General features: G+C 39.9%; 2 protein-coding genes across 4 annotated transcripts in view; one reads left to right on the top strand and one right to left on the bottom strand.

The window, feature by feature from the left end:
- Positions 1–27674, top strand: part of LOC109405285 (homeobox protein homothorax) — a 534195-nt gene that overhangs the window by 432504 nt on the left and 74017 nt on the right. The gene's annotated exons all lie outside the window — the stretch shown is intronic.
- LOC134287511 (uncharacterized) lies at positions 1667–18788 on the bottom strand. Its single transcript, XM_062849413.1, has 2 exons — positions 7640–18788; positions 1667–7538 (listed from the first exon to the last, which is right to left on the bottom strand). The coding sequence occupies exon 1, from the start codon at positions 18786–18788 to the stop codon at positions 16293–16295; it is 2496 nt and encodes an 831-aa protein (XP_062705397.1). The 3' UTR covers positions 1667–7538; positions 7640–16292.

Genomic DNA, 27674 nt, shown 5'->3' on the forward strand with positions numbered 1-27674 from the left:
TGTTGTCCAAATCGTGACGTCATCGTTTGGATACAGATTTTGACAGTTCGTTTGGATACAACGGATTCATCAACACGGATCTATGTTTACTCTACTATCTATAGTCAATAGGTTTCAGGAGCGGTTGTCAACATAAGCCTAGAACTGGGTGACAACCAGAGATGCTAATTATTTGTATCAAGCGGAATCCGAAAATGTCGTGAATTTTACTAAAACACATCGTAAATTTGAACCGATACAAAAAAATAAATATATAAAACTACTGTAAAAATTTGGCTTCATTTCGATAACTTTAGAAAATTTGCGAATCAGTTATAGGTAGGGTGGCACAATAAATAACGACTCATCCTTTATATGTCAAACGAGAAATTCGAGTGTAGATGCTTTTCGTCATGTATAATAAAATGATTTAACTCCTGCTTACAACTGTGAACGTACCCCATGCGCGTAATCCAATGACCTGTACAAAGTCGGCGCTGGGCGAGATGGACCAACGATGGTCTTAGCCTGTCGTAAAGACAAATACAAAAAAAAGGTCGGCGCTGGTATTGCCTTTTTAATACTTTTACGGACACCAGCATTTACACACTGAGGATGAGGCTAATCCAAAGCATCATGTTTGGCTCTTAGTGTAATTGAAGCTTTTCCTGCAATAACAGCCGGCGATCAATCATGCTTATGGTGATGCTCAGCTTAAGTACCTAAGAGTAGGCTAAGTGTACCAATTTTGGCTATAGTACCTCAAATTAGTAGGTTTTCCACCTTGTACTACGTAAAGCTATACAACAATTAAAAAAACATGTTTCATCAAATTTCTGCTCCTATGCATTCTATTTGGGGCTGTTCAAAACCACGTAGACCAAAATTCGGCCATCTCAGACCCCACCTTCCCTCGTAGACTTTTGGCCATACAAAAATTTTGAAATTTGTATGGGGCGTAGACTTTGGCAAGCACCACCACCCCCCCCCCCCCCCCACCAAAGTCTACGTGGTTTATGAACGGCCCCTTTCTACTAAGTATACCAGGTATGGCTAATCATGTGGATGGATACAAATCAGTTTTTTTTTTCTTCTTTTTTCACTCATTCTTCGTGATAAACACGAAAAAAAGGGGGAATGAAACAATGTGTTTGAGGAGCGTAATGATAAAAGCACGTGACTATCAGTAGGATCGAATTCCACTCCCGACAATCTCACAAAGTATTTGTGTGAGATTTGAGTAAAATAAAAGAGGAAACTGCGCATGCTAGTGATGAAAATAGTGCGAACTGGAGTCAAAATTCAAAATGTGGCCATAGCTGGCGATGTTTTCCTTCGATTGGCACGCACAGTAATAAAAACTAAGGACTGTATCGGAAATTAACTATAAACATTCAAAATGCTGTATCTCGAAGCATGGTTGGTCTTTTTATTCCGGTTCTTCTATAAAATCTTCACATTATAGTTAAATTTAGAACAACTTGAAGAAATTTGGAAAATGTTTAGTATTATTGAAAATATGGTTCTATAAGTATACCACACAAAATAACAATTTGTACAAACTGCATTTTTTATTTTTTTTAACGTTTTAATAATTTGTAGCGAAAAAAATTGTACGGGGAAAAATTTGGAAAATAATGATTATTACTAGCAGTTATGTACACATAACATATCACTCAATACCGACTTTTAAAAAGACACGGACACGTTTAATGCTTCCAGTGAGCTATTTGCTCTTTGAAGGAAGCACGACACTAGACAACGGACTAGCATGCAACGCCCAGTGGCACAGCCGAAAACTTTTCCTGACAGCTGCGGCGGGAATCGAACCCGCGCTCCTTAGCACGATGCGACTAAAGGCTTTGTGACCTTAGCCGCACGACCACGAAGCCACACTTATAAAATTCTTATTTTGAATAGAAAAACCTCCAACATTAAGAATATGGTCTATCCCAAAAAAACACCTACTTTCTGGTCGAAATTTGACGCTCTGTTTTAAATATCATCAAAGGTTATAAAATTTCGTTCTCTGGTAAAACTGCTTCTTCTATAGATTTTAATACATACCCAATGGAAAAAATGCAAATTTTAAACTTTATTTATGTATTTTTTATTTACGTAATCGTTCTTTGAAGACGCATAAAAAAAGAGTTCCTCGAAAAATGGTCATTTTTTCATTTTGAAGAATTGCCCTACACTGCGGAGGGAATTTTTCTTGATAAAAATAATTTTCCTATATCATGGGCATTCTGGAAAAGAATATATTTACACAAAAATAAGAGAAAAAAATAAATATTTTCCCACAGTTTTGGCAATTTTAAATTTTTAGGAGCTGTCCAAAATTTTAAAAACATATGTGCAATCTTTGAGATGAAAGTCCAAGTTAAATGATTTTTTTTTGAAAATCAGAACTGCTATTCTTTATTTTAGAGATTTAAATAGTATCTCCAAAAAAAAGTTATGTTTATTTCGAACAGATTATTTTTCAGGCAATTGTGAACGTTTACAGTTAATTTCCGATACAGTCCTTACATGTAGTTTTCTCTGTATCTACGTTTTTACTGCAAAGTATCAAATTTACGCTAATATTTGACATGCTTGATATAAAATAAAAAACTGGAAAATAATATGTTGCTCAATTGTGTGCTTTTCTACTAATTAAAATTGGCGATGTTGGAAAAATAAATACGATTTAAATAATCGCAAGTTTTTGTCACAAATTCGTACAAAACTCTTTTGAGAGTAAAGGTTGAGGACCTCTGTAAAAATAACTTGAACAGCAGCCTTAAAAGACATCAAAATAATTGTTGATAATTTCCAAATTATGTGCATCACGGTTAAAAAGTTTACACACTCTTCGAACATGCCACGTCAAGTGAGTTTTCAGTTCGGTACGATAGCTCTATCCTTTTCCATCAAGCTGCGCTGCGGTTGCACCTCCCATCAGTTTTCAAATGCAAAAATAAATTTGCAGTTTTGCAATAACACGCTGCGCATCATTCCAAAATGTTTGGTTTTCCGAGAAGCAAAGATGCAAACGTTGAGAGTGAAGAGCTAAGAATGGCAGCTAATCTATACTTTTGAGAACCGCCATGATCGATTCGGGGAAACCGCGTGCAGATCAGAGAAAACGCCACGTTGCTGCTGGTGCATAGGTATATGCTATAGGTTCCTCCTTCGTAATGGAGGTAAGAATTGTATACAAAACCCTTAACTACCGGAAAAATTTGCAACGGCAGATGAAATAAAGGATTTTGGCACATTTATATTTTACAAAATACCGGTTTATATAGCAGTAACAGTACCGTATACGTGATAATGTTTGCACCATCGTACAAATAAGGTCCTGTATTACCTACACACACAATGTCTTGGTTTTCTTTGCATGCATGTAAGCTCTAACTCATATCATAGTAGGCTGCTGAAAAAAATCAGATTTCATAAGTTTGACATTTACATCATGAAAAGGTGGCGGGGGTAGTCGTGATTTGCCCACGTGGTAGTAGACGTTAACACACAAACGAAATTTAATATAACTATTACTAATTCTAGAATTAAGGGGTATTTAAAAATGACGTAACTTCAAAAATTTCAAAAAACTGTATAAGTTAGTTAACCCCACATTTTTTGCGTTTTTTTAGAAATCTAATTTGAATTCAATTAAATGATTTATTTTCGATTAAATTGAATCATGTTTGTTCAAAACGTGTAAAAAATGTGGGAAGATTAATTTAAATTCAGTCAAAAAATGGGAAAATTTCATAAAATATATTAAAAACATGACTTTTTAAATAGGGTGCCTGTACCAATTATGGCACTACCTAAGAAAAACTATTTGTACAAAAATAACGAGAAGATCAACGAATGTCATCAATATGTTAAAAGATAGCTTAGTTTCAATACTTTACAGGGAAAATATAGAAACGGTGCCAAAACTACTTTTAGTATTTATTACGGCGTGTGCCAATGAAAGGAACCATGTACCAGTTATGGTTACATTTTTTAACTTCGGTTTCTTTTCGCACTATTCGCATGCATTTCTTATGAGATTAGCCATAATTGGTACACTATGGCGAAAAAGGGTGCAAGGAAGCCGAAATTTCAAGGAAAATGATTTATTTCTACCATAACTTGAGCAACATGTGGAGTTTAAATGAATGCAACCATCTTTTGTGAACGTGATCTGTTGTTCATAAATATTTTTCTTGTTGGTTTACATCATTAAATAGTGAAAATCAACTATGGCGAATAATTGGAACACTTACCCTAGCTCTAATTTGAAAACCTGCAAATTTCTGCAAAATATTTAAACGTTTTTATGCAATCCTAAGGATGATGTTTAAGATGTACTATTCGAAATTGCGGCGACACGTGACGACACGAACCATTTCAAAATTACCAAAATTCCTTGGGTACAATATATGAAAATTTGAAAAGTTTTGTGACATATTAATTTTGTGCCATACGTGCATTCAAACTGTCCAACACCAAGCTTTCATATGCTGGATAACATAAAACATATATTCCTTTCTCAAAATATTAATATTTTACTTTTTTCGAATGGTTCATTTTTTAATTTTATGACTTAGGTCACTTTGGCAGTGAAAATGTCATTGAAATTCAAAAGATGGTATACTTTCAATCAAGGATCATAAAAGTACAATACATTAACTTTGTAATAAGGTGAAATAAAGTTTAAAAATATCAAATTCGTTTTTTGGGAGTTTTGGCCGCCCCTTTGTATGGAGCCCGACCAATGTGCTATGGTCGAGGGATCATCAAGGCTATCGTTATTTTCTATTTCAATCTTCCGTGCCGTTAAGACGCTGATTTCGCGCTTTTTTGTCATTTTTCTCATTGAGCGCACATAATTCACCCAAATATTTTTTGGGCGACAAGTGGACACCTTCGAGAATAGTTGCCCTAGCTTTTTTTCGGCTAAAGACCGTTTCACGGTCCACCTGAACACTCCTGAAATGTCTTTTTTAACATTTGCGTGTGAACAAAAACTACCGCTGCCCCTAGGCTGCCACCTCTTCATGGTGCAAATTTTAAAACTTAAGAAATCGGATTTTTTTACCCGCAGCCTACTATGATATGAGCTAGAGCTTATGTGCATGCGAAGAAAACCAAGACATTCTTTATTACACCAACGAACCTAACCTCAGAATGACTGACAAGTCTCAGGTCATTTTGACAGATGCAACATGAGCATGAAAAGGACGGCAACAAGATCGATAAAGTAGAATGTATCATCCGTCTTTTTCGTGCATGTGTGTGGTCTGTCAAAATAACCTGCGAAATGTCAAACAATTTCATGGCTAGCTTTGCTGGTGTAATGAAGAATTGTGTGTGATACGGGATACGGGAACCTTATTTATATGATGGTGCAAACATTATCACGCATACTGTAAATCATATACACGAGTTCTATTTCAACTTTCTGTAGTCATAAAAACTCGTAACTAATTTTTTTTTAAACCGAATCGCTCGAAGTTACTGCATCCTTGGAAAAGAAAATTATGCGGTAACCACGCGCAGCATCAACCTACCTCAATGAACAGGACTATTCTCTATCTTTTCGTGACCAAAGATGTTTGTTTTTTATCCGTTTTTGCCTAAAAATTTGCTTCGTGCAGATTTGTCGGCCAGATAAAATTGAATATTATTCAGAGTGGAAATGCCTGCCTAAATCTAGTCCCCTTTTTTGAATTCATGTTTCATAACGGGCTAACACGTGGAAATAATATATGAAATATTCATTCATATGAGGAGTACCACATACCGATATGTAATAGCTTTTCGATTTACATTCGCCTTGGGATTATCACCTGTCCTATCACGAATGTAGCTATTTCAGTATGAGATACACGTGTCATCACGTTTTAGTGTACTTGTCGTATATTTCTTTGCTACAATATTTGCGTAAGACTGTGTAGCAAAACCGCAAATATATGTGCATAAATTTCCCAGGTCACCATAATCACTACTTTGTAAATATCTAAAGCAAGGATCTCGTCATCCAAATAACGCACAGGGCTTCTCATTAGTTGCTCACTCGTAAACATTTCATGCGTTGGATGACAATATCTATATGTTCTTCAGAATGCAATGCAACAAAACGGAAAATTTCAATGATTCACATCTCATAATTCAATTTTAAGCAAGCATAATTCGATTTTTTTAACCAACGTAGAACTTCCACGTGTTTCCCATAGATTTTTTATGAATCTTAAAATAAATTAAAATTGATTGACGGAGTGAAAAGCTTTGTTCATTCTAAATTCCTGTTCAACCAGTACAGCAAGGATGGAAAAATGCATATCTTTTTCAATTTTTCATAAAAGCGTTAATACATTTACATATAAAAACACCTTCTATTAAAGTTGTGAGGCACATAAGCCACCCTTCGCCTTCCTTGGAAGGCGAGAGTAATGTTGCGCGGAAAAAATAAGATCAAACTTCTATTAGGCTCAGTGTACCAGTTATGACTATAGTAACTCAAATTTGTTATAGTTGAATCTAACCTACATATTTACGATGAAAATCAACAAGAAAAAATAGTGAACAACAGATCACGTTCACAAAAGATGATTGAACTCATTGAAACTTCACAATTTGCCAAAATAATGATATAAATAAATCATTTTTCTTAAAGTTTCGGCTTCCTTGCACCCTATTTCACCATAGTATACCAGTTGTAGCTAATCCCATAAGGAATGCATGTAAATAGTGCGAAGTGGAACCGAAATTAAAAAATGTGTCCATAACTGGTACAGGTTTCTTGTTATTGGCACACGCCGTAATAAGCATAAGCATAAGCATAAGCAAGCATAAGCATAGATGACCGCACAATTCGTAGTTGCTACTCCGTGATTGACCAGAGGAATCGAAATTGCACAAGGAATTAATGAATAGGGCTTAGGACTAGCTTACTATTCTCAATGTACACAGGTCGAGAGCTCCCAACTTTAATAGGGTCAATAACGGCGCCGGCCACGTCCTTACGGTCATCGAGGATGGGAGGGAATGTTAGTAAGACAAACGTTGTTATAAAGACCGCGAATCGCTGCATCTCCACGTTTGTCTCAGGAAGGATTATTTTTTTGTTAGTAGGGTAAGGTACATTGTGATATGATTTGACAATGGATCAATATACACAAACCGCCGTTAACAACCGACCACTTTTCGACGCAAAAACTAGCCAAAAAGAAAATTCTATCGCGCGTCTCCACTCCACTAGGGAGCAGTAACCTTTAGTCTATTCCACACAGAAATACACTGAACGCGACTCACTTGTCGGCGCCCGGATTTTTCTCGACCGGCGAGCCCGAACCAACACTTTTCACTCTTTTGTGTAAATGCAAAAAATGAAAGAAAATATGTATTATCAACTTTAAGTGTATTGGGAACTAGCGCTGACGGGAAGCGAAAAATTCGGAACCGACTCGATCCACGACGCGTCCACCGCACACTCCAGCATTTCGACTTTGCCTCCAAAAACACACTGAACTGCCCCGTACGAAGATGAGCATTGTGAAATAGACGACGACGACGCGCTCGCGGCCGAACCAAATGAAAAAGTGGCATTTCGATTTTGCCTCCAAAAATACACTGAACTGCCCCGTACGAAGATGAGCACTGTGAAATAGACGACGACGACGACGCGCTCGCGGCCGAACCCCCCGTCGTCGGAGTCCCGCAGAGAAAAAAAAATCGCAAAAATCTAGCAAAGCGAGCGCGCGAAACTTTGCTGCTGCCGAACTACCGCACACTACTCTATTGGCACACGCCGTAATAAATACTAAAAGTGGGTTTGGTTCCGTTTCTATATTTTTCCTGTGAAGCATGAAAACAAATCTACTATTTGACATATCGACAACATTCGTCGGTCTTCTTCTTATTTTTGTAGAAATAGTTTTCCTTAGACAGTGCGATAACTGGTACACGCACCCTAGATCTTATTATTTATTACACACTTTGGTCACATTTTACTTGGTCGATCGGCAAAAAAGACCGATCGTGGGGTCGTATGGTTTTTATAGGCAGGTATTTATAACAGATGCTCAATGAAGTGATTGTAAGAGTTAAAGTGTATCGTGAAAATGTCATCCAGTTGAAATCTTACAATGTGTGTGTACAATTGCAAAACAACTACTAGTCTACTATTAGATAAATTCTGCATTTATATTTAATAGGGTTTGCAACAGTGAGAAATTTCTCCTATCGAATAACAATGATTGATTTCGTGAGTAGATCCAGAAATGCTCTACAGCGACGTGACAAGTATTGCATCCAAAAGCATTTTTGCCCGAAAGGGGCCGTTAATCCGATTTATGATTTGGTTAGCTCGTTTCATTCCATGAAAAAAGAATTAAATCAAAAATAAAAGTGCTCCGATTTTCGGTGGGAATGATCTTTACCAAAAATAATCAGACCTGTATTTTTGTTTCGTTATTAGAGTGGCTATTTTGAAAATAGGGTCATAACTTTTAAACTAATGGACCGATTTGCAATCTTTTTTCACGAATGAAAAAATATTAGTTCTAGATTTTATAAAAAACATCGCAAAAAAATTTAGTATTTATTCATATGCAAAAATCGTCAAAATATCAGTTTTTTTATGATTTTCACAATGTTGAACCACAACAACTATATTTTTTTATCGAAAGCATAACCCTTTCGTGACGAACCAGCACAATTGTGCTGCTGAGCAATAACAGTTTTGCGTATTTTTTTTTCAACTGTTTAGTCTTTGGTTTATCTGATGTATATTCTTTTATATATTTGGCCATTACATATACTTGCATGTGTGCAAATAAACTTTTGTTTATGTTGTGTGGGAGATTTACCACAACAAGTTAAACAAAAAATGAGCAAAAATTATAAAACATGAAAAAGTTTTATCTGTCGCAAATTTTTAATTTTCGATTTATGTAGGTGGACAAAGCTAGGATTCGAAAATTAAGGAGTAGTTCTTACGAATGCCAAAGAAAAAGTGTTGATATATTACAAAGTCCGAGAGTTCTGGAGAGCCAAATTTGAGCGATTTGTATGAAAATTTCAGTTTTTTGTGCCCCGTCTCGAAAGGGATAACTATTTCATGGAATTTTTAAAAAATGCAGCTCAAAAACGGGTTGAAGAACATTCTTAATTTTTGATATGTTACGTAAAAATAGTTATGCTTTTGTAAAAAAAAAAAATAGTCGTTGTGGTTCAACATTGTGAAAATCATGAAAAACTGATATTTTTTGCATATGAAAGAATACTAATTTTTTTCGCGATATTTTTTTTTATATCTAGAACTAATATGTTTTTCATGCATGAAAAAAAAAATGCAAATCGGTCTATCGGTTCGAAAGTTATGACGGTTTGAAAATAAAGAGTAATGTCGTTTTTTGGACCCACCTTATTTCAAAATGGCCACCCTAACGGCGAAACGAAAAATTACGGGTCTAATTATTTTTGGTAAAGTTCATTCTCACCTAATTTGTGCTATATATATATATATCGGAGCACTTTGATTTTTGACTATTCTTTTTTCATGGAATGGCTGTATATTTATACTTACTTGCAGTTTAAAAAATTTTTTGAAGACGAATTCTGCAAAAGTTTGAGATAGCGGAAAGGACCTTGTGTGATAGAGTAGGGTGAAAAGTGTCGTTAATACAGAAAAAAAAGTTCGTAAGATATTGGAATCGAATGGTTGAGCTAAGCATGTAATGTCTTAAAAGTGTATCATTCATTGAGGAGATAAAAACATCCAAACCCAATACAAAAAGCTTAAAATAACCGTTCGCTACATGCTGGTTTGAGCAGAGCGAAATAACAATGATTGAATTCCCCCGCGTTGTTTGAAGTTTCGCTGAACGCAACGATTTTCAAAATATGCCTGTAAACGTTTAATTTGGTCTTAATAGCCAAAGGTACTTTCCAATGTCTGATGGTGATTTTATTTTCGCAATCAAGAGCGAGCGCAAAAGGAAATTGAGAATAAATTGGAAATGCAATTTTCTTCACCACTACGTTTGCTTCTTCACCCTCTCCCTCATTCAAAGTAAAAGCAGCTTTATCACGAGTCTCTGCTCGTTCACTAACAACGGCTATTTTAAGTGTCTAGTTTTGATCGCCAGATAAACGTTAAATGTTTGCCCTTGCATATACATATATTGATTTTTTTTTTTGTTTGGAAACGGTGTAATTACAGCTGAACAGTTTTCGATTCCCCAAGTAGAACAGTTTTTTTTGCAAATTTATATGGAATGCTCCTACCATCAAAGCTCCCCATACGACTAAAATTGGTTCCTCAACTTCAACATCCGAACAAAATATGAAATCAATCGTATGTTTGTGTAAACAGTTGCTAAAAACAGGTGTATTGTTTGAAACGCATCTTTAAAAACTAGTTCATAAAATACGTTCTCCTGGGTAATGCTCATAAACTTATGAATGTTATTATCAGCAGGCGATATCAAAATACAGGAGAAGAGCGAAGGTGAGCAAGACAATATTGCGAGTATACCCTGAAACATTATAAAACTCAATAAACAAGCATTTTTAAAATGCATTAGCTGCTTGGATAAAAGCAATGTGGCCGCTCTGAAGTTTTTCTCCAGGGTCGTTTCAGCTGAGCACCGCGCACCACAAATGTATCGTATCGCATGAATATTATTTCTGCACGAGACGAGTGAGGAACAAAAAGTAGAATCATCATTTTTCATAAGACCATTATTTTCCCTTTTTCGGTGACTGCAGTACGACGACGGCGAAGAAATCCATTTGGGGAAATTTCTAGCTGTTTTACATTTCCTGAAAATCTCCAAATTTACCCTTGCGATGAATTCTGTAGAGATCATTTGCGGTAGCATGCCAAGCAAAACAAAAAACGCGAAGGGTAAAACAGCGCAGTACTTGCAAATGCTTAGTTTTGTGGAGGCGTAAATTCATTTCTTTATGACATCCACTTTGAACACACTCGGTTGTTCACAGTGTTTGCGATATGAATGCTGTCGCACAGTGATAAAAATGGTTACAAATGGTTAAAAGCATTTTAGCTCGGGTGAAATTTTGTAGGTGGCACGTTTAAATGGTTTCAGCTAAACTAACAGGAAAATTCTATTTATATGAGTTCAGGCTCTATTTCCATTAGCAGCACGTGCAATGTGATGTCTTGTGATAAATTCAATTCTATATTTATTACTTCATGCTGCTTATGGTTATGTCTTTCTTATGAAAAGTATGTACCGTATCACTGGTCAATATACATTGACAATTTATCAGCATTTTTCAGAGATAACCATTTTGGGCACTCATAACTCAGTCAATCTTATACTAATGAATTAAATGCTTTTCCTTTCTCCGCATGTACCAATACATCAATGTAGCGCATCTACCAATCTATGCTAAAAAGTAGATCACAAATATATTGTGCGACAAGCATATAAAGGCGAATTTTTAGCAGTGGGACAAATTTTTTTGATAAAAAAAATATTTGGTGGTGATTGTGCACAATGATGACCGCTTTGGCGCCTACCAAATATTTATCGGGAAAATCTTTTTAGAATTTAGAATTAAGATGCGTTTCGCCAAACAAAATAAAATGATTTTTCTAGAGCTGAAATTTGTGAATGAGCCCAAGCGGGTAATTCATTGAGTTATTGGACGCAGTGAGATACATAAGGTATCAGCAGTGTACAAAGTTCAAGTCAATGCAATGGATTACCAGCATTTGGAGCATTTACAGCTTTCAGCAGAAGCAAATTCATTCTATCTTGTATGACGAAATGAATCTAAGCTCGAATTTCTCAAAATTGAATAGCTTTTTCCCTGGAAAATATTTGGTAGGCACCAATTCGGTCATCATTATGCTTAACCGCTACAATTTTTTTAAAATAATGTATTCCACTTACAAAAATCCGCCTTTAGATATTATTCGCCTTACAATATGTTTGCGATATACTTTTTAACGATTTTTCGTACAAAGAAGCTAGCGCCACATTGAGGGGCTTGGTAGTCTAGTGGCTCCAGGGAATTCCCTTCTAGCACGGAGGAATACCTGCCGGGAATCATAACGGAATCATAACGGATGGCCCAGAAGTGTAGCAGACAGCGTGACCCTTTACGACCCGACATTTTTTGCTTTCTAAAAAGTTCTGTGACAGGTTGATTGTTGTATCGAGTGAGTTGTAAATTCTGTTAAATGTTTTGTCAAAAATTGTATGTAAAATATTGAATATGTTTGTGCCAATTTGCAATAAATTTTAGGCCCTGAGGAAGGTCCCATACCTGGACCGAAACGTCGGCGATGATCTGAAATCAGTCAACGCAATTTTTTCAGACTGCAAGCCGAAAACCCAAGAAATCAAACTACTCACTTCCGATCGTTCATATTTTTAACATATTTGATAGACGATCAATCGATTAAAAGCAGCACTCACTTCACTTTACTCCTGCTTGCCAACGTTACATTCCAATCACCCTCCAGAGTCCTGACAAACAAACGTAACACTGAGATTTTTTTGCTTTCAGACACGAATGCCACATAAGTGGTAAAGTGTCTTTAATAAATATTAATAATAATAATATTTTTTTTCCATGAACCACGTTTACAACGATCATTTTAAATATTACTAGTTGTCGCGTCTGAGCATCACATTCTAATGAATTACCCACCTGCATGGTGCGCGGTCACAGTTGATCAGCAGGCGTAAAACCTGTTTTTTTTTTGTTTGACGAAAAAAAAACCTGAACCATTATCAGGAAATGAAAATTCATTCGCGCAAAAATATTTGATAGCCATTATGTACAGTTATTATGTACACCGATGATCTGAGGACAAACGTCTTGGAATCCCATTTCAATATTGCATCAGAACCTCAGATGCACAAATCTCTGGAAGAAAACGTCTAACAAAAGCATTATTTTTATTTAGTTCTTGCTCACTAGAGATAAACAATTATAATAAGAATAGTTCGTGTGCTGGTTTAGTTTTTCACGAGAATCGGTATGAAAGTTGGCCATTGTGGCATGTGGCTTTCTAGGATCTTATGATTCTAAAAAACTTGTTGTTAAACAATCGTGAAGAGATTATTCGTTGAAGTACGTGAAACTGGAGTAACGGAAGCTAATCAAAGTGAAACTGGAGCAGTGGAAGCTCAGCAATGTGAAGCTGGAGCAGCGGAAGCTAACAGTACTAATGGAACACTGATTTAACTTGACAGAAGAGTGCGAGGAGCTTAGTGAAGCAAATGCCAGGATTGAGAACTAAGAACATGAGATCCAAATTCAAGATTTTTTTTTTGTTCTTGTGTCAGGCTAAGACCATAGGCCCATTCAAGATGTTCGGCTCTAGCAAAAGAAGTCAAATGTTACTATAGACTGGACAAGCGAGCATGTGTGGATTCTCGACTGACGAAAGAGAGAAAGCCGCCTCAACCAGCGATATCCGCCTTCTAGGATGCCAGTGAAAGACGCAACTGAAGAGTTACTCACTGACCCAACTGACCAGCTAAGACTTTGGTTAGAGAATTCGAACCACTTCTTCGAATTCCCAATGTCCATCAACTCTTGGCATGAGCAACTCCGCCAGAGAAATAACGCAACTCTCGTGTCAGCTTAGAGGCTCATTCACTGCATGCAATTGAAACAGCTATACGAATGAGGAAGTTCCGGAATCTGTTGCATAATAGCAGAGATGTTCAATGCTTACATTTCTTCATGTTTGCGTGCGTACAAAAGCTTGTTTTGCAAAAATATGACAGATATAAGTTACATTTTTTTGAAAATTTCAGTAACAAATTTCTTGCTAATCTTGGTCAGCGTGTCGACGGTTGGTCACAGATAGAAGTACAATGAGGTGCAGTTACAGGTCAGTACTAAAAATGTCATTTCGACATATCTTAATTCAAAAACCTACAGCTCATTTTAGAAACTGAACCTGAACTGAATATGGTGTATGAAAAACTTGACTATTGACTAGACCAGTTCTACAAAAAAGTCACGGAAACCCGTTCTTTTTCGAGAATTCAAAGTAAATGTCACGGTTTACATTCGAAAAGTGCCTAATGATATTCACCATGAATATCAATAGGATTTTTTTGAAGATAGTCCGTGACATTTACCATAAATATTCAAAAAAGAGCAGTTTTTTTCCGTGACTTTCTTTGTAGAACTGATTTAACCTGTAGAAACTGTATTTAACTGTAGAACTGATTTTGAATTTAGATAACCCGAAATGACATATTCAGCACTGTAAAAGATGGCGCAGATAAACATTGCGTGCCACTAGTTTGATCTACCGGTGATCTTATGCAACACAAATAGTGAAGTCACTGGTGATTTTTATTTTACTTTATTATTGTGTTTGTCTTGTTCATCAGGGCATTTGTTTGGACATAAAATCCAAAAGAACATTCAAAAAAAACGTAGAAAACAATCAATGTTTGTATGCTAAATAACGGGCGTTGTTTAATATAGCAATGCCATCAACATTTGATTGTTTTAATTCCAGTTCAGACTTATCAGATACTCGAAACCTCGACCCGCCATTTCATTTCTGTCAATGTCCCAAAAATAATGAGTTATATCCGATTTTCCAAACCATAAACACATAAAGTGCATCAAAACATGTTTTCAATGTTCCACATACATGCATGCATGTCAGCATTTACGATTACATAAATTGTGCATAAAGTGTAAAAGGAAAATATTATTTGAACACGCGATTTCTCCTTCGAGCGCTTGGTTTGCAAAATTGCAAAAATGGTTCTATTATACACGAATGCAATTTTGATGTGCGGTTTTTCATTTTTCATACGTGCATAATGCGAACAATATGCACATTTCAACTACTTCGCTCACTCGACACAGGATCCTCCCCCATCACCTTTGAAGAACGTGGCGTGGTTTTGTTTGCGCCACGTTTTCAGTCGGTATCAACAACGGCAATGCTACAGCGTACCTACATTTCCTACATATGAGAAACCGTTTTGAGATTGGCCTGACTTTATTATGCTCCCTCTGACTGACGTGGACCTGGAAAGCCACCCCTACGGTTGCCACCAGCTAACATTTTCCTACATCGGGCAAGCCACCGTACATGCAATGTGCATATTTATTGTATGTATTTCCCTAAAACGTGCGATATCAACAGGGAATTACAAAGGCAAATGCTAATAAAATAATTAAACATTTGGATCGGAATATTAGGAGCATTTGGGAGCCATTCTCATGCTTATAACGTGCATTGCTACAAAGCAAAATCATGCTCAAAACTCTACACGTCTACCACTGAAATACTAATCCATGATTGGCAACGGTAGAAAATAGCCCTCTTTCAATAGTTCTTCAAGAGGCTACTAAGTTAAGTCACATGTTTAGTTCTGTTTGGGATGTGATACTAAACAGAATCTCATGAATACAATATAAAGGGCTCAATACATCCCGTCGCTTGTCATTAAACGTTGTTTGAATTCCATTGCCGCGCTTCTTACAACTGTTTTCAACCTTTCCATGACAACCGGCGTCTTTCCGAACTGCTGGAAGGAGTCGCACGTTTTCCCCATTTTCAAGAAAGGCTGCAAAAGAACTGTCTCAAACTACAGGGGTATTGCTTCACTTTGCGCTATGTCGAAGTTACTGGAGTTGATCGTTTTGCACAAACTAGTTCAAAGTTACGCTCATTACATTTCTGAGGTTCAACACGGTTTTGTTTCAAAACGATCGACGACCTCTAATCTGAAGTGTTTCACGTCGTACCTGATACGCCAGTTTCAAAGTGGTCATCAAGTAGACGCCATCTATACTGACCTTTCTGCCGCCTTCGATAAAATGAATCATGAAATCGCTCCGCCCAAACTCGATAAACTGGGTGTTAGAGCCTCCTCCAGGCTCTGACTGGGTTGAAACGGTAGCTTCAGGCGCTAGTGGGTAAACTCGCTCTCAGGCTAGCACTTCAGCTATAACACGGTAAACCTAACTCACTCGGTTTAGGTTCCTTCCACTCCAAGGGTTGGACTGTGGGATTCGGATTTGGTAAGAAAATCACTATTACACTTCACTTAACACTACGATGTTTATTTCGCGGATTCAAATTATCAACTAACTCTGTATGCGCAGCTACGCTGCTTATATATGGTAAAAAACTTAATTCTAGAACGTTCGCGCACCCGCGCGAACACGCTAGACCGTCACGTGCTCTGCCGCCTGCGACGCGCGATAGTTGCTCTCACTGCAACGCGAGCAGCCGCGTTGGTTGTCGCTCCCGCTCTCTCTCTCTCGCTTGTAATGGTCGTCATCGCTCTCTCTCTGCTGCGTTAATGACGGTCGTCGTCGCTCTTCCTGCTAGGTGATGATGATGAAGACACTCTCTCGGGTGGGTTCGCATCTCGTGCGCGTCCAGCGCGTCCGCGTCGTTGCTTCCCGATGTTTCTGGGTGTTTCGGCGGGTTTCTGTGTCTCGTCGTTTCCATAACATATGGAGCTGTCACATGGCGCTCCGTTCTCGCTTGGGCGTGAACATACTCCCCCGGGCTGAGACTTGCTCTCTGAAGAAGCTTCTGACGCGATGATGTTGTCCTCAATCGGTAATACGGCGATTTTCGTTATCGGTCGCTTGTAGATGGATTCTTCGACCTGCACATCGACGGTACGAACCAACTCGTCGGTTCCAGGGTAGGTTCGCACAATCTTGCCTAGTTTCCATCGTTGTGGCGGTGTGTCCTTCTCTTCGAGCAGCACAATCATACCGGGCTGAATGTTTGACTGCTTATTTCTGTTTTTGTTTCGACCTTGTAGGGACTGAAGGTATTCGCGCTTCCACTTATGCCAGAAACCTTCTCGCAGTTTCTGGAGGTATTGCCAACGACTTAGACGATTGACCGGGCTACCCTCATAGCTGGGTTCCGGAATGGCAGTTAAGGGCCGGCCAATCAAGAAGTGTCCCGGTGTGATCACTTCAGGGTCACCCGGGTCAGACGATACGGAATATAGCGGTCTTGAATTTAAAATTGCCTCAACCTGAACCAAGACTGTCACATACTTCTCAAATGTTAACCGAGCGTCTTTGAGAGTTCTTTTCAAATGGAATTTTGCGCTTTTCACAGCAGCCTCCCAAATTCCCCCAAAGTTTGGCGCTTCAGGAGGAATGAAGTGCCATGAAATTTCCCTTGGCAGACAAAAATCGTTAATCTCATTCCCCAACGCTTCTGATCGGAATAACTCAAAAAGCTCGTGCAACTCGTTTCTCGCTCCTCGGAAGTTGGATCCATTGTCAGAATGGATCTCTCTCGGTACTCCTCTTCTTGCGGTGAATCGGTGCAATGCCGCAACAAAAGCTTCGGTGGTCATGTCGGAAATTAACTCCAGGTGCACAGCCCTTGTGACCATGCACACGAAGACTCCCAGATACGCTTTCTCCAACCTCGGTCGATGGCGCCCTTGTTTCACGTACACAGGTTCTGCATAATCTACGCCCGTGACCTCGAATGGATGAGCAGGCGTTACCCGACATGAAGGTAGATTGCCCATTTGCTGCGTGGAACATTTTGGATTTGCACGGAAACAGGTGACGCAACCTCTGATGGCTTTTCTCACGGCCGATCGTCCGTCTAGTATCCGGAAACGAATGCGCTGGTTCGCAAGCAAACTAGACGGTCCATCGTGCTGGTTCACTAAATGGAATGCTCGAATCAACGCATCTGAAAATCCGTGTATTTCCAGGGCAACGGCTTGTTGGGAAATCACACGGCGGGGTATGCTCAACTCGCAAACTCCTGGTAAAGCGTCACGGAAAGTCAGCCACCACTGAAGTAGTTCTCCATCAATCTCAGCATCCCATGGTATACCAGACTTCCAAATTTCTTGCATTAGCATCTTAGCAATAACGACGATGGGTGATTCCAAGCCCAGCGGACCGAACAGTCTACCAATCTCAGAAAATACCATCCGCTTTGTGTACTTGCTTGGAACCTTGGCACAACTACTGGTAACGAACACGAACTCATCGGCTTGGGGACTCCAAGTCAATCCCAGGGTCTTGACTACTTCTCGGGTCGACTCTTGATCCAAGCGTATCAGTTTCTCTCGGTCTGTCTCGGGAACATTGGTAAGCATCGCTGGACAATTCGAACTCCATTTATGTATCGGGAATCCACCACATCGCAACAGCTGTTGTAACTGCTGCTGGGCATCAACTGCTTCTTCTACGCTCTCGGCTCCTGAAAGGACGTCATCGACGTAACAGTCCTTTCGCACTATTTTCGCTACACCTGGGAACCTGCCTCCTTTATCCTCGCACAACTGGCTCAAATACCTGGTGACTGGAAAAGGTGCAGCGGCAGTCCCGTACGTTACGGTCTGCAACTCCAGTACTCTTAGTGGTTTATCTGGGCTGTCTCTCCAGAAAATCCTTTGGTAACAAGTCTGCGATGGATCAACCAGCACTTGCCGATACATCTTCGTGATGTCGGCAGTGAAGGCTACGGCATGTCTGTGGAATCGAAGTAGGATGCTGAACAAATCATTTTGTACGTTGCCACCGACTTGCAGAACGTCATTCAGCGACCTTGCGCCATGGTATGGTCGCGCCGAGGCGTCAAAAACCACTCGTAGCTTGGTTGTGGAGCTAGATGGTCTCAACACGGCGTGGTGGGGTAAATAGTAGCGTCCATGCGATGGATGATCACGGGCTTCATCCACTTCTCTGCAATGGCCCAACTCCTCATACTCTTGGATGAATCGAACGTACTGCTCCTTCAGGGTAGGATCCTTCACGAGTCGTCTTTTCAACGCAAGGAAACGACGGAGAGCCATCTCTCGGTTGTCACAAAGCTTGTCAACATCTTCTCGAAAGGGTAATTGCACAACATATCTTCCAGATGGTGTTCGATGATGGGTCCTTTGGAAGGTGTCCTCACACTCGTCATGCTCGGTTCCTAGGCTCGGGGTATCAGCAATCTCTTCCAGTTCCCAGAACTTCTTCACGGTATCATTCAAAGAATCCACAGTGGCGGAATGCACTTGTTGCACCGTATTGACAACACGATTGTCTATCTCACCCGCAACAACCCATCCGAAATGGGTCTCATGGAGTTCTGGCAAACCATCTGCTAGTCGGAGGTGACCTGACTTGAGCAAATCAAAAAACTTCGAAGCACCAATGAGCAAATCAATCCGCTCTGGCACGAAAAACTCGGGATCGGCTAATTGTATCCCTGCTGGAATCGACCAGGAGGAGATATCAATCTTCGACGATGGGATAACTCCGGTAACCTTCGGTACAATCAGACACTCGACGGTAGTAGAAAAGTTCGAATACCTGGAGGAAACTGACACGTTCACGGGCATAGAACTTGGCTTCACCAATTCCTGTAACTGGAACGCTTACAGACTCACGGGGAATGGACAATCGGTTGGCCATCACTTCTGACAGGAAGCACACTTGGGATCCACTATCTAAAAGGGTGCGGCACGGAACCACATTACCACGACAATCTTCGAGGTTAACAACGGCCGTCAACAGCATCACGGTTTTCACGGTTTGGGGATTACTGCACGAGCACGAGGTATTTGGGGCTGCTGACGTTGGGGGTTTGGGTGCATTGCTCACTTCCGCGTTAACCTTTGGAGAATCATTCTTCTGAGGAAGGGGTTCAGACTGGGGCTTAGAAAAAGATTCTTCGTGTAGAAGCGTATGGTGTCGCTTCTTACACTTCGCGCAAACTCTCTTGGTGGAACAATCGATAACTCGATGCCCAGGCCGAAGGCAATTGAAGCAGATCTTCAACTCCTTCACCTTGGTGATACGCTCAGAAACAGACATTTGGTTAAACTTCGGGCATTCATAGTGACGGTGGTCGTCATTGCAAAACTGACATTGGCTTGATTGGGTTGAGGATGTGACAGAATGGACCTTTTGGTTAAAAGACTTGGGTTGAGGCTTAGGTGGAGTATCTTTCGAAGGGTGGCGAGAATGTTGGAATCGTTCAAGTATTTGACACTCACCTTTCAAGAACCGCATCGTATCGCTGAAGTCGGGTAACTTACCGTGCTTCTGGTTACGCTCCCACAGCTGGAGGGTGTGGTCGTCCAGCCGCGATGTCAGCAGCTTGGTGATGAGGATGCCGGAGAGGGTATCCACTTTCAGTCCCTGGTACTCCAGCCCAGCTACGTGTCGCTCGCAGGTCTTGATCAGCTCCAGAAGATCCTTGTAGCTTACCTTCGCTATCGGCTTCAGACGAATCAATCCCTCGACGTGGGTGTCCACAATCACTCTCGGGTTCTCGAACTGTTCGGTCAGCTGCCTCCAGACTTCCTTGAAGTTGTTGTCAGTAATCATCTTGGCGTTGATGAGTCCGGCGGCATCACCGACAAGGGCCTTGTCCAAGTGATGCAATTTGACGGCATCCGAGTCACTGCTGTTGCACACCACGTCCGAAAACATTGCCTTGAACTTTGGCCAGTTCTCGGTTTTCCCATCAAAGCAGGGTATCGGAGCTTTGAGGGATTGCTGCACCACAACGGGAGGTGCTGTCCCAGCGTTGACATTCGCGGTGGCAGGCTGCTTGGTGAGACTCTCCATCAGCTGCTCTAGCCTGACCAAGGCGTCGGTGTGCAATTCATCAAACTCTGCCAGCTTCTCATCCTGCTCTTCAACCTTGGATGGCGGCGTCACTGACAACACTTCGCGATGGATAGCCTCAAACTCACTGTAGTGCATCTCCAATTTCTTCTGGAACACTTTCAACAGTGGCACACTCACTAATTCCGGATGGTCTTCAGCATTCTTGAGCGTATTGTGTATTTTCGTCACTTTTCCTTTCACTGTTTCTCGTTGGTAGATGAGCATCTTCACCTGCTCGGGATCCACCGCCGTTTTAATCGGCGTTCGACCGACCGACATTCTGTTCACTTTTCTCGCACTGGTACAATTCACAGTTCTTCCTTGGTCTTGGTTCACAACACACTTTCACTCCGGTCTCAGTTCAATCTCACTACGGTCGGTTCAATGTTCACTTTCCAGTTCGGTTTCACACTTTCGATTCGATAGCACACTTCTCGGTAGGGTTTCACACTGTATTCCACGGTGGTAGCCGTCTTGACTCGCAGATCCGGTTCGATCAGGACCAATGTTAGAGCCTCCTCCAGGCTCTGACTGGGTTGAAACGGTAGCTTCAGGCGCTAGTGGGTAAACTCGCTCTCAGGCTAGCACTTTAGCTATAACACGGTAAACCTAACTCACTTGGTTTAGGTTCCTTCCACTCCAAGGGTTGGACTGTGGGATTCGGATTTGGTAAGAAAATCACTATTACACTTCACTTAACACTACGATGTTTATTTCGCGGATTCAAATTATCAACTAACTCTGTATGCGCAGCTACGCTGCTTATATATGGTAAAAAACTTAATTCTAGAACGTTCGCGCACCCGCGCGAACACGCTAGACCGTCACGTGCTCTGCCGCCTGCGACGCGCGATAGTTGCTCTCACTGCAACGCGAGCAGCCGCGTTGGTTGTCGCTCCCGCTCTCTCTCTCTCGCTTGTAATGGTCGTCATCGCTCTCTCTCTGCTGCGTTAATGACGGTCGTCGTCGCTCTCCCTGCTAGGTGATGATGATGATGACACTCTCTCGGGTGGGTTCGCATCTCGTGCGCGTCCAGCGCGTCCGCGTCGTTGCTTCCCGATGTTTCTGGGTGTTTCGGCGGGTTTCTGTGTCTCGTCGTTTCCATAACATATGGAGCTGTCACATGGCGCTCCGTTCTCGCTTGGGCGTGAACACTGGGTATGAACAACAACCTCCTCATGTGGCTTCGATCTTATCTAACTGGACGCAGTATGTATGTAAAAATTGGTGACCACATCTCTTCGCCGTTCACAGTATGGTTCGGCATTCCCCAAGGCAGTCATCTTGGACCGTTTCTTTTCCTGTTGTATATGAACGACGTCAACATTATCCTTAAATGCATGAAACTTTCATATGCTGACGACTTGAAGCTGTATTTCACGATTAAGCAACGTCCCGATGCAGCGTTTCTACAGCACCAGCTTGAAGCCTTTGCTGTTTGGTGCTCAACTAATCGAATGTCTCTAAATGTATCTAAATGCTCTGTCATATCATTCGGCCGTAAGAAGTCCATTCTTCACTTCGACTACGCTTTGGAAGGTGTTTGGTTGAAACGCGAACCGACAGTCAAGGATCTAGGAGTTCTGCTTGACTCTAAACTGACATTTAAAGACCATGTCGGTTATGTCGTCGCCAAGGCATCGTCGCAGCTTGGCTTCCTCTTTCGCTTTGCCAAAAAATTCAAGGACATCTACTGCTTGAAGTCGCTATACTGTTCAATTGTACGCCTCATCCTGGAATACTCGGCAGTAGTCAGGGCCCCTTACTACAACAATGAAGTTAACCGCATCGAAAGAGTACAGCGCAAATTTATTCGTTTTGCGCTACGCCGTCTCAGGTGGAGGAATCCGCTTATTTTGCCTAGCTGTGAAAGCCGCTGCCAACTTATTAATTTGGAACCTCTCAGTGCTAGACGCAATGTGGCCAAAGTCTGCTTTGTAGGAGATCTTCTGCAAGGCAACATAGACTGCCCTGCTCTACTAGGAATGCTGCATATAAACACACGCTGCTGTAGTCTAAGATCTCATCCGTTCCTCAATCTTCCACCTGCAAACACCAATTATAGCCTACATGAGCCGGTTCGTGATATGTCCCGTTTGTTCAATACTTGTTATTTTGTATTTGATTTTAATGTGTCACGTTTAGTAAATAGACGTAGTTTTAAGCGTATTTTCTGTTAATTTTAGTTGTAACAATGTACCTTTAGTTTTTGTGTCATTGGGGTAAACATTTTTATCTGTTGACTTTATGTGTAAATAAATAAATAAAATATTTAAAAAATACGGTTTTCAAGTTCGCAAACCATACACGAGGAAACTCAAGTAACTAAACTTGAGTATTTTTAAACTCACTTTTGAGTCCTCTCTCATCCACTCTCTTTGTTGTTGCCAGAGAGCGAAGAGCAAGACAACCCAAGTTTGGCAGTTCCGTGCGGGAAGCCAAAATTGAGTAAACAGCATTGAAATTCGTGTATCCATCTACAAAAAGGGCGAAAAGTTGGATTGCGGAACTATTGCGCGATCACACTACTGAGCGCTGCCTACAAGATACTCTCTCAAATTTTATGCTGCCGTCTATCACCGATTTCGAGGAGCAATATCAGGCTGGATTCATGGGTGAACGCGCTACAACGGACCAGATGTTCAGGTGTTGCAGAAATGCCGCGAATACAACGTGCCCACTTCTTCTTCTTCTTCTTCTTCTTCTTCTTCTTCTTCTTCTTCTTCTTCTTCTTCTTCTTCTTCTTCTTCTTCTTCTTCTTCTTCTTCTTCTTCTTCTTCTTCTTCTTCTTCTTCTTCTTCCCACTTCTTCCCAATCCCACTTAGGTGGTACACACAAACAAGACAATCAGTCTAAAAATGTAAATATTTTATTTTATATAACTGTACTAAAGATGAAAAAATGTAAATTTGTATCACTTATAAGACAAACATGTAAACCCATATACGAGAAACTGAAATAAACGATCATTTAAAGTCAAAACAAAAAAAATGACAGTTTGGGTTGTGGATCAAACTATTATATTATGATTCATAATGCAACCGAAATGAGTTTCATTATGAACCATAATACATCTGTTTGATACAGTGTGGAAAAGTAGGCCGTTTGGCCAATATAAAGAAGAAATTAATATAGTTATTTTATAACGAGTTGCGAAGAGATATATTTTTTTACATTATCCAATTGGGCCGGCCAAGTTGAAAAATTACGTGCTGAAGAAATCGAGTTTCGCAACGAGTTGTATGTGTGTAGGTAGCCATTATCCTCAAGCTAAGTCGCATACCACATTTCAAGGCCTGCACAGAAAGAAATCATGAAAATTAAACAACACGTAAGCTTAAGGATCGACTGAAAATTATAGCAGACACTTCAAAATGACAGCCATTTACCGTGAGATGATCAGAAATCAGCCTGTCCGCTCAGTAATCAGCCAATCATGCGTACTGTTTACAGATTCTGAGATATATTCGCTTGAAATTCACATGCAGTAACCTCTCTAAAATAAAAGCTCTCATTTTTGAGTAGCGCCCATGCCGCACAGGGACTGTGTTGGAAACACACATTTTTTTAAATTGCTCGCACGCTCACATTTTTGCAAAATATCAATATTTTTCGGAATTTGAAGGTGGTTTATAAACCCAGTGAGGTTGCCATGTCGAAATTATTGCAAAATACATGCTCATATGAGCGTACGAGCAATTTTAAAAAAATGTGTGTTTCGAACACAGTCATGTGCGGCATGGATGTTTACTAAAAATGTGCAGGCCGAACACATTTTTGAGCGTAGCCGTTTTTGCGTGACGTAAACGAGGACAGCTACGCTCAGTCGTCTGCCTCGCTGCGGGGACTGCTCTCTCTCGCTCTCTGTGGCTGAAGCGGTATACAACATTTTGTTCATTTATGGTGGAACATGCTTATCTTTGATTGCTTCCTCTTCAGCTCTGCGCGACAGCCTAGAGGGGTTAGGCGTGAACTCTCAATCGCAAGATCTAAGTTCGATTCTCGCATAAAGGTTTTTTTTCAAGTTTCTGTGAAAAGTCGGTGCTATAGCCCTTTTCTCGGCAATCAGCAGTGCAATTTTAAGATCACACATAAATTTCTATCGAACACGATGGAGGTCAGTTTGTTACACTCAGTTCGTCATAAATTTACATATTTTATTTGTACTGTGTGCCCACTTTAGACTCGGTACACTATCAACCGACTCCAGATCAAAAACGGTTTGACCTGGAAAAAAATGTTGTAAGATGCAAATGAAGCTTATTTATTGCACTTTCTAGGAAAAATTTGGCATTTACAGTTTTCATTTCTTTAAGGTGAAATTTCGATCCGATTGTGTAATTCATGCGATATTCTTCTGCACAAATCAATAATCGTCAAGGATTTTCACAAGAAACAAAATTATATTCATCAAAAATATGCTCAAAACAAGTTGCTACGACATAAAACTCCTGACAAATATGATTTAAAATAATTTAATAAATGTTTAGCCTTATTGTCAATTCCCGCAATATTCAAAGCATAATTTTATTCAAAGTAATTTTTTATGACAAAAAATATTTCCTTAGTTCGTTTTTTGGATCACAATTCCCTAATAATAGATTATGAAACTATAGATGTAATTCTCTATGATCACCAATAAAAAAAAAACTTTTGAGTAGATTCAGTTTTATTTAAAAAAAATCATTAAATATTTCACGCCATTGAAACACATCCAACGAATTTCGTCAGCAAACGTTCTTACTGCTTTCGAGCCACGATAATTGATATTGTTCTGCGTCAAACCATTGGTTTCTTGTATATCAATAGTATTCGTATAGTATCATTGCTGTATGCGTAATTGCCGAACGAAAACCATTTTTTTACCTTACATATGTGTGAAAAAAACCTTTGATTTTCCATAAAAACTAAAAAAGCTACAATGGTAATTTTAAACTTTGCAAGCCTCGTTGGATAAATGTACGACTCGTGCTGAAAAATTCAAGTTTTCGCTACTCGTTTCATAAAAAACTATAATGCAATTCAGTATCATAATTTCTATTTTGTACTACTCACATCAGTATCACAATGACCAACTTTTCCGTACCGGTTCATAATACTTAAAGAAAAATAGTTGCATAATGTTCATTATGTAACTCATTTGAGTTGCATCAACATTATGCAACTCAAATGACATAATTAATTAATGAATAATCGATTTTTGCTGCTTATCCTGCCGAGTGAAAGTTTTACTTCCAAAAGCTAGACTTTACAAATACTGACGTGAGTGAGAAATGGACAAATTTGAGTACAATTTGCGAAAAAGTTATGCGTCCTCTCGGTGATACTCGAACTCACGACTCCTACTCACTAGACAAGCGCGTTACCAACTAGTTTTAAAACGTTCACTCGGATGGTTAAGCCGCACAATTTTATAATTAATTAATTAATTATGTCATCGAGCAACGGACTCATGTTCCGTAACCGGCCGTATGAGAACGTCGCGATCCGTTGGAAGCTTTCCGCTCTTGGAGCGGACCTGGTGTGATTATCAGAACACTTGGCTATCACGCCGAGAACCTGGGATCGAATCCCACTCCCGACAAACTCACAAAATGTGAGCTCTTCCTTCTGAAGGGAAGTAAAGCGTGGGTCCCGAGATGAACTCGCCTAGGGCTAAAAATCTCGTTAAAAATGATAAAAAAATAAAGCTTTTCGCTCACCACGCGATTTTTTCGACACAGTCGGTGTGTGGACTTCCAACACACTAAAAACAATGCGCTCTCGTCTAGGCTTTACATATACAATAGATGCGTAGTGTGGATCATCTAATTCATCCGAAAGAAGTGCGGTCTGTGGAAAAGATAACCTCAGAATTTCGAATTCAACTTGAATTCAGGTTGGTCACTACATTTTCGGGTCTTCTCGTGGTGTAGGTAGTTGGCACCACGCTTGTCTAGTGAGTAGGAGTCGTAAGTTCGAGTCTCAACGAGAGGACGAGTAACTTTCTCACAAATTCCACTCCAGTTTGTCCATTTCTCACTCTCGCCAGTATTTGTAAAGTCTAGCTTTTGTAACTCAAATGAGTTGTATACACTGAATTCTTTTTTTACACGACTTTTTTTTACGCGATTTTATTTTGCACGACTTTTTTTACGCGATTTTCTCGAAGTTACGCGACTTTTTTTTGCGCGATTTCGGTCATTCGCGGAGGGCAAATCGCGTAAAAAAAATTTCCTTTGGATTTTTTTGCGCGAATTCTCGAAGTTACGCGAACTTTTTTTACACGATCTTTTTTTGCGCGAACGCATCCATCGCGTAAAAACAGAATTTAGTGTAATGAAAAAATCATTACATAACATTTTGTATGGAACTCGTTGCAAAACTCGATTTTCAGCACTCTTCGTACCACTCATGCTGAAAAATCATCCTTTTGCAATTGGTTGCATAAATAATTATTGAATATGTGTTGCAACCAGGGTACTAGACATATTCATGCTTCCTGTAAATCATACCAACCGCTGCAAAAGTAGGATAAAAGAAAATATCCCATCGAAATGTGAATATTCACTTGATAATGCCAATAGGAGCAACAATGGGGTGCATAATTACTAGCTACGTAGAACTCGCGTCACAAAAAAACACCAAAGGGTTACATATTTCCACATTTTGCCGCAAATTAAGAATCGATCCTTTATTCACAAAAGGGAAACGGACAACTGACTTTTCATCACCTGAACCACTTGCACGTGGTTTGTCTATTATTAACGTCTTAACAACCGTGCATTTCTACGTTGTAAAGAAAAAAGTTGTGAATGTGTGAATAAACATGCTCACTTTTCGGAGCCGTGTCTTGCGGTGTTGAGGGAATGCAGTAGTCAGACGTAGCTGCACTTATGGTTTGGTAGAGTTCTGAAAAGATGCAACGTGTGTTTTGTGGTAACCTAATTGTCCAATTTAGTTTTATCCTTTTTATCATTTTTTTTTCTTTTCTGCCTGGACGGCGAAGCCGAAGAATTAAAGTTGTGTGTATGGTGTATTGAAAATACGTTTGCGGTTGCTGCTAGGAGGATTATTTTTTCATGGTTTCAGTAACT

This window comes from Aedes albopictus, chromosome 1, assembly GCF_035046485.1.
Source record: "Aedes albopictus strain Foshan chromosome 1, AalbF5, whole genome shotgun sequence".
Taxonomy (NCBI): Eukaryota; Metazoa; Arthropoda; class Insecta; order Diptera; family Culicidae; genus Aedes; species Aedes albopictus.

Excerpts from the sequence above, each read along its gene's own strand:
- LOC134287511 (XM_062849413.1), bottom strand. The coding sequence starts at position 18,788 with ATGGCTCTCCGTCGTTTCCTTGCGTTGAAAAGACGACTCGTGAAGGAT.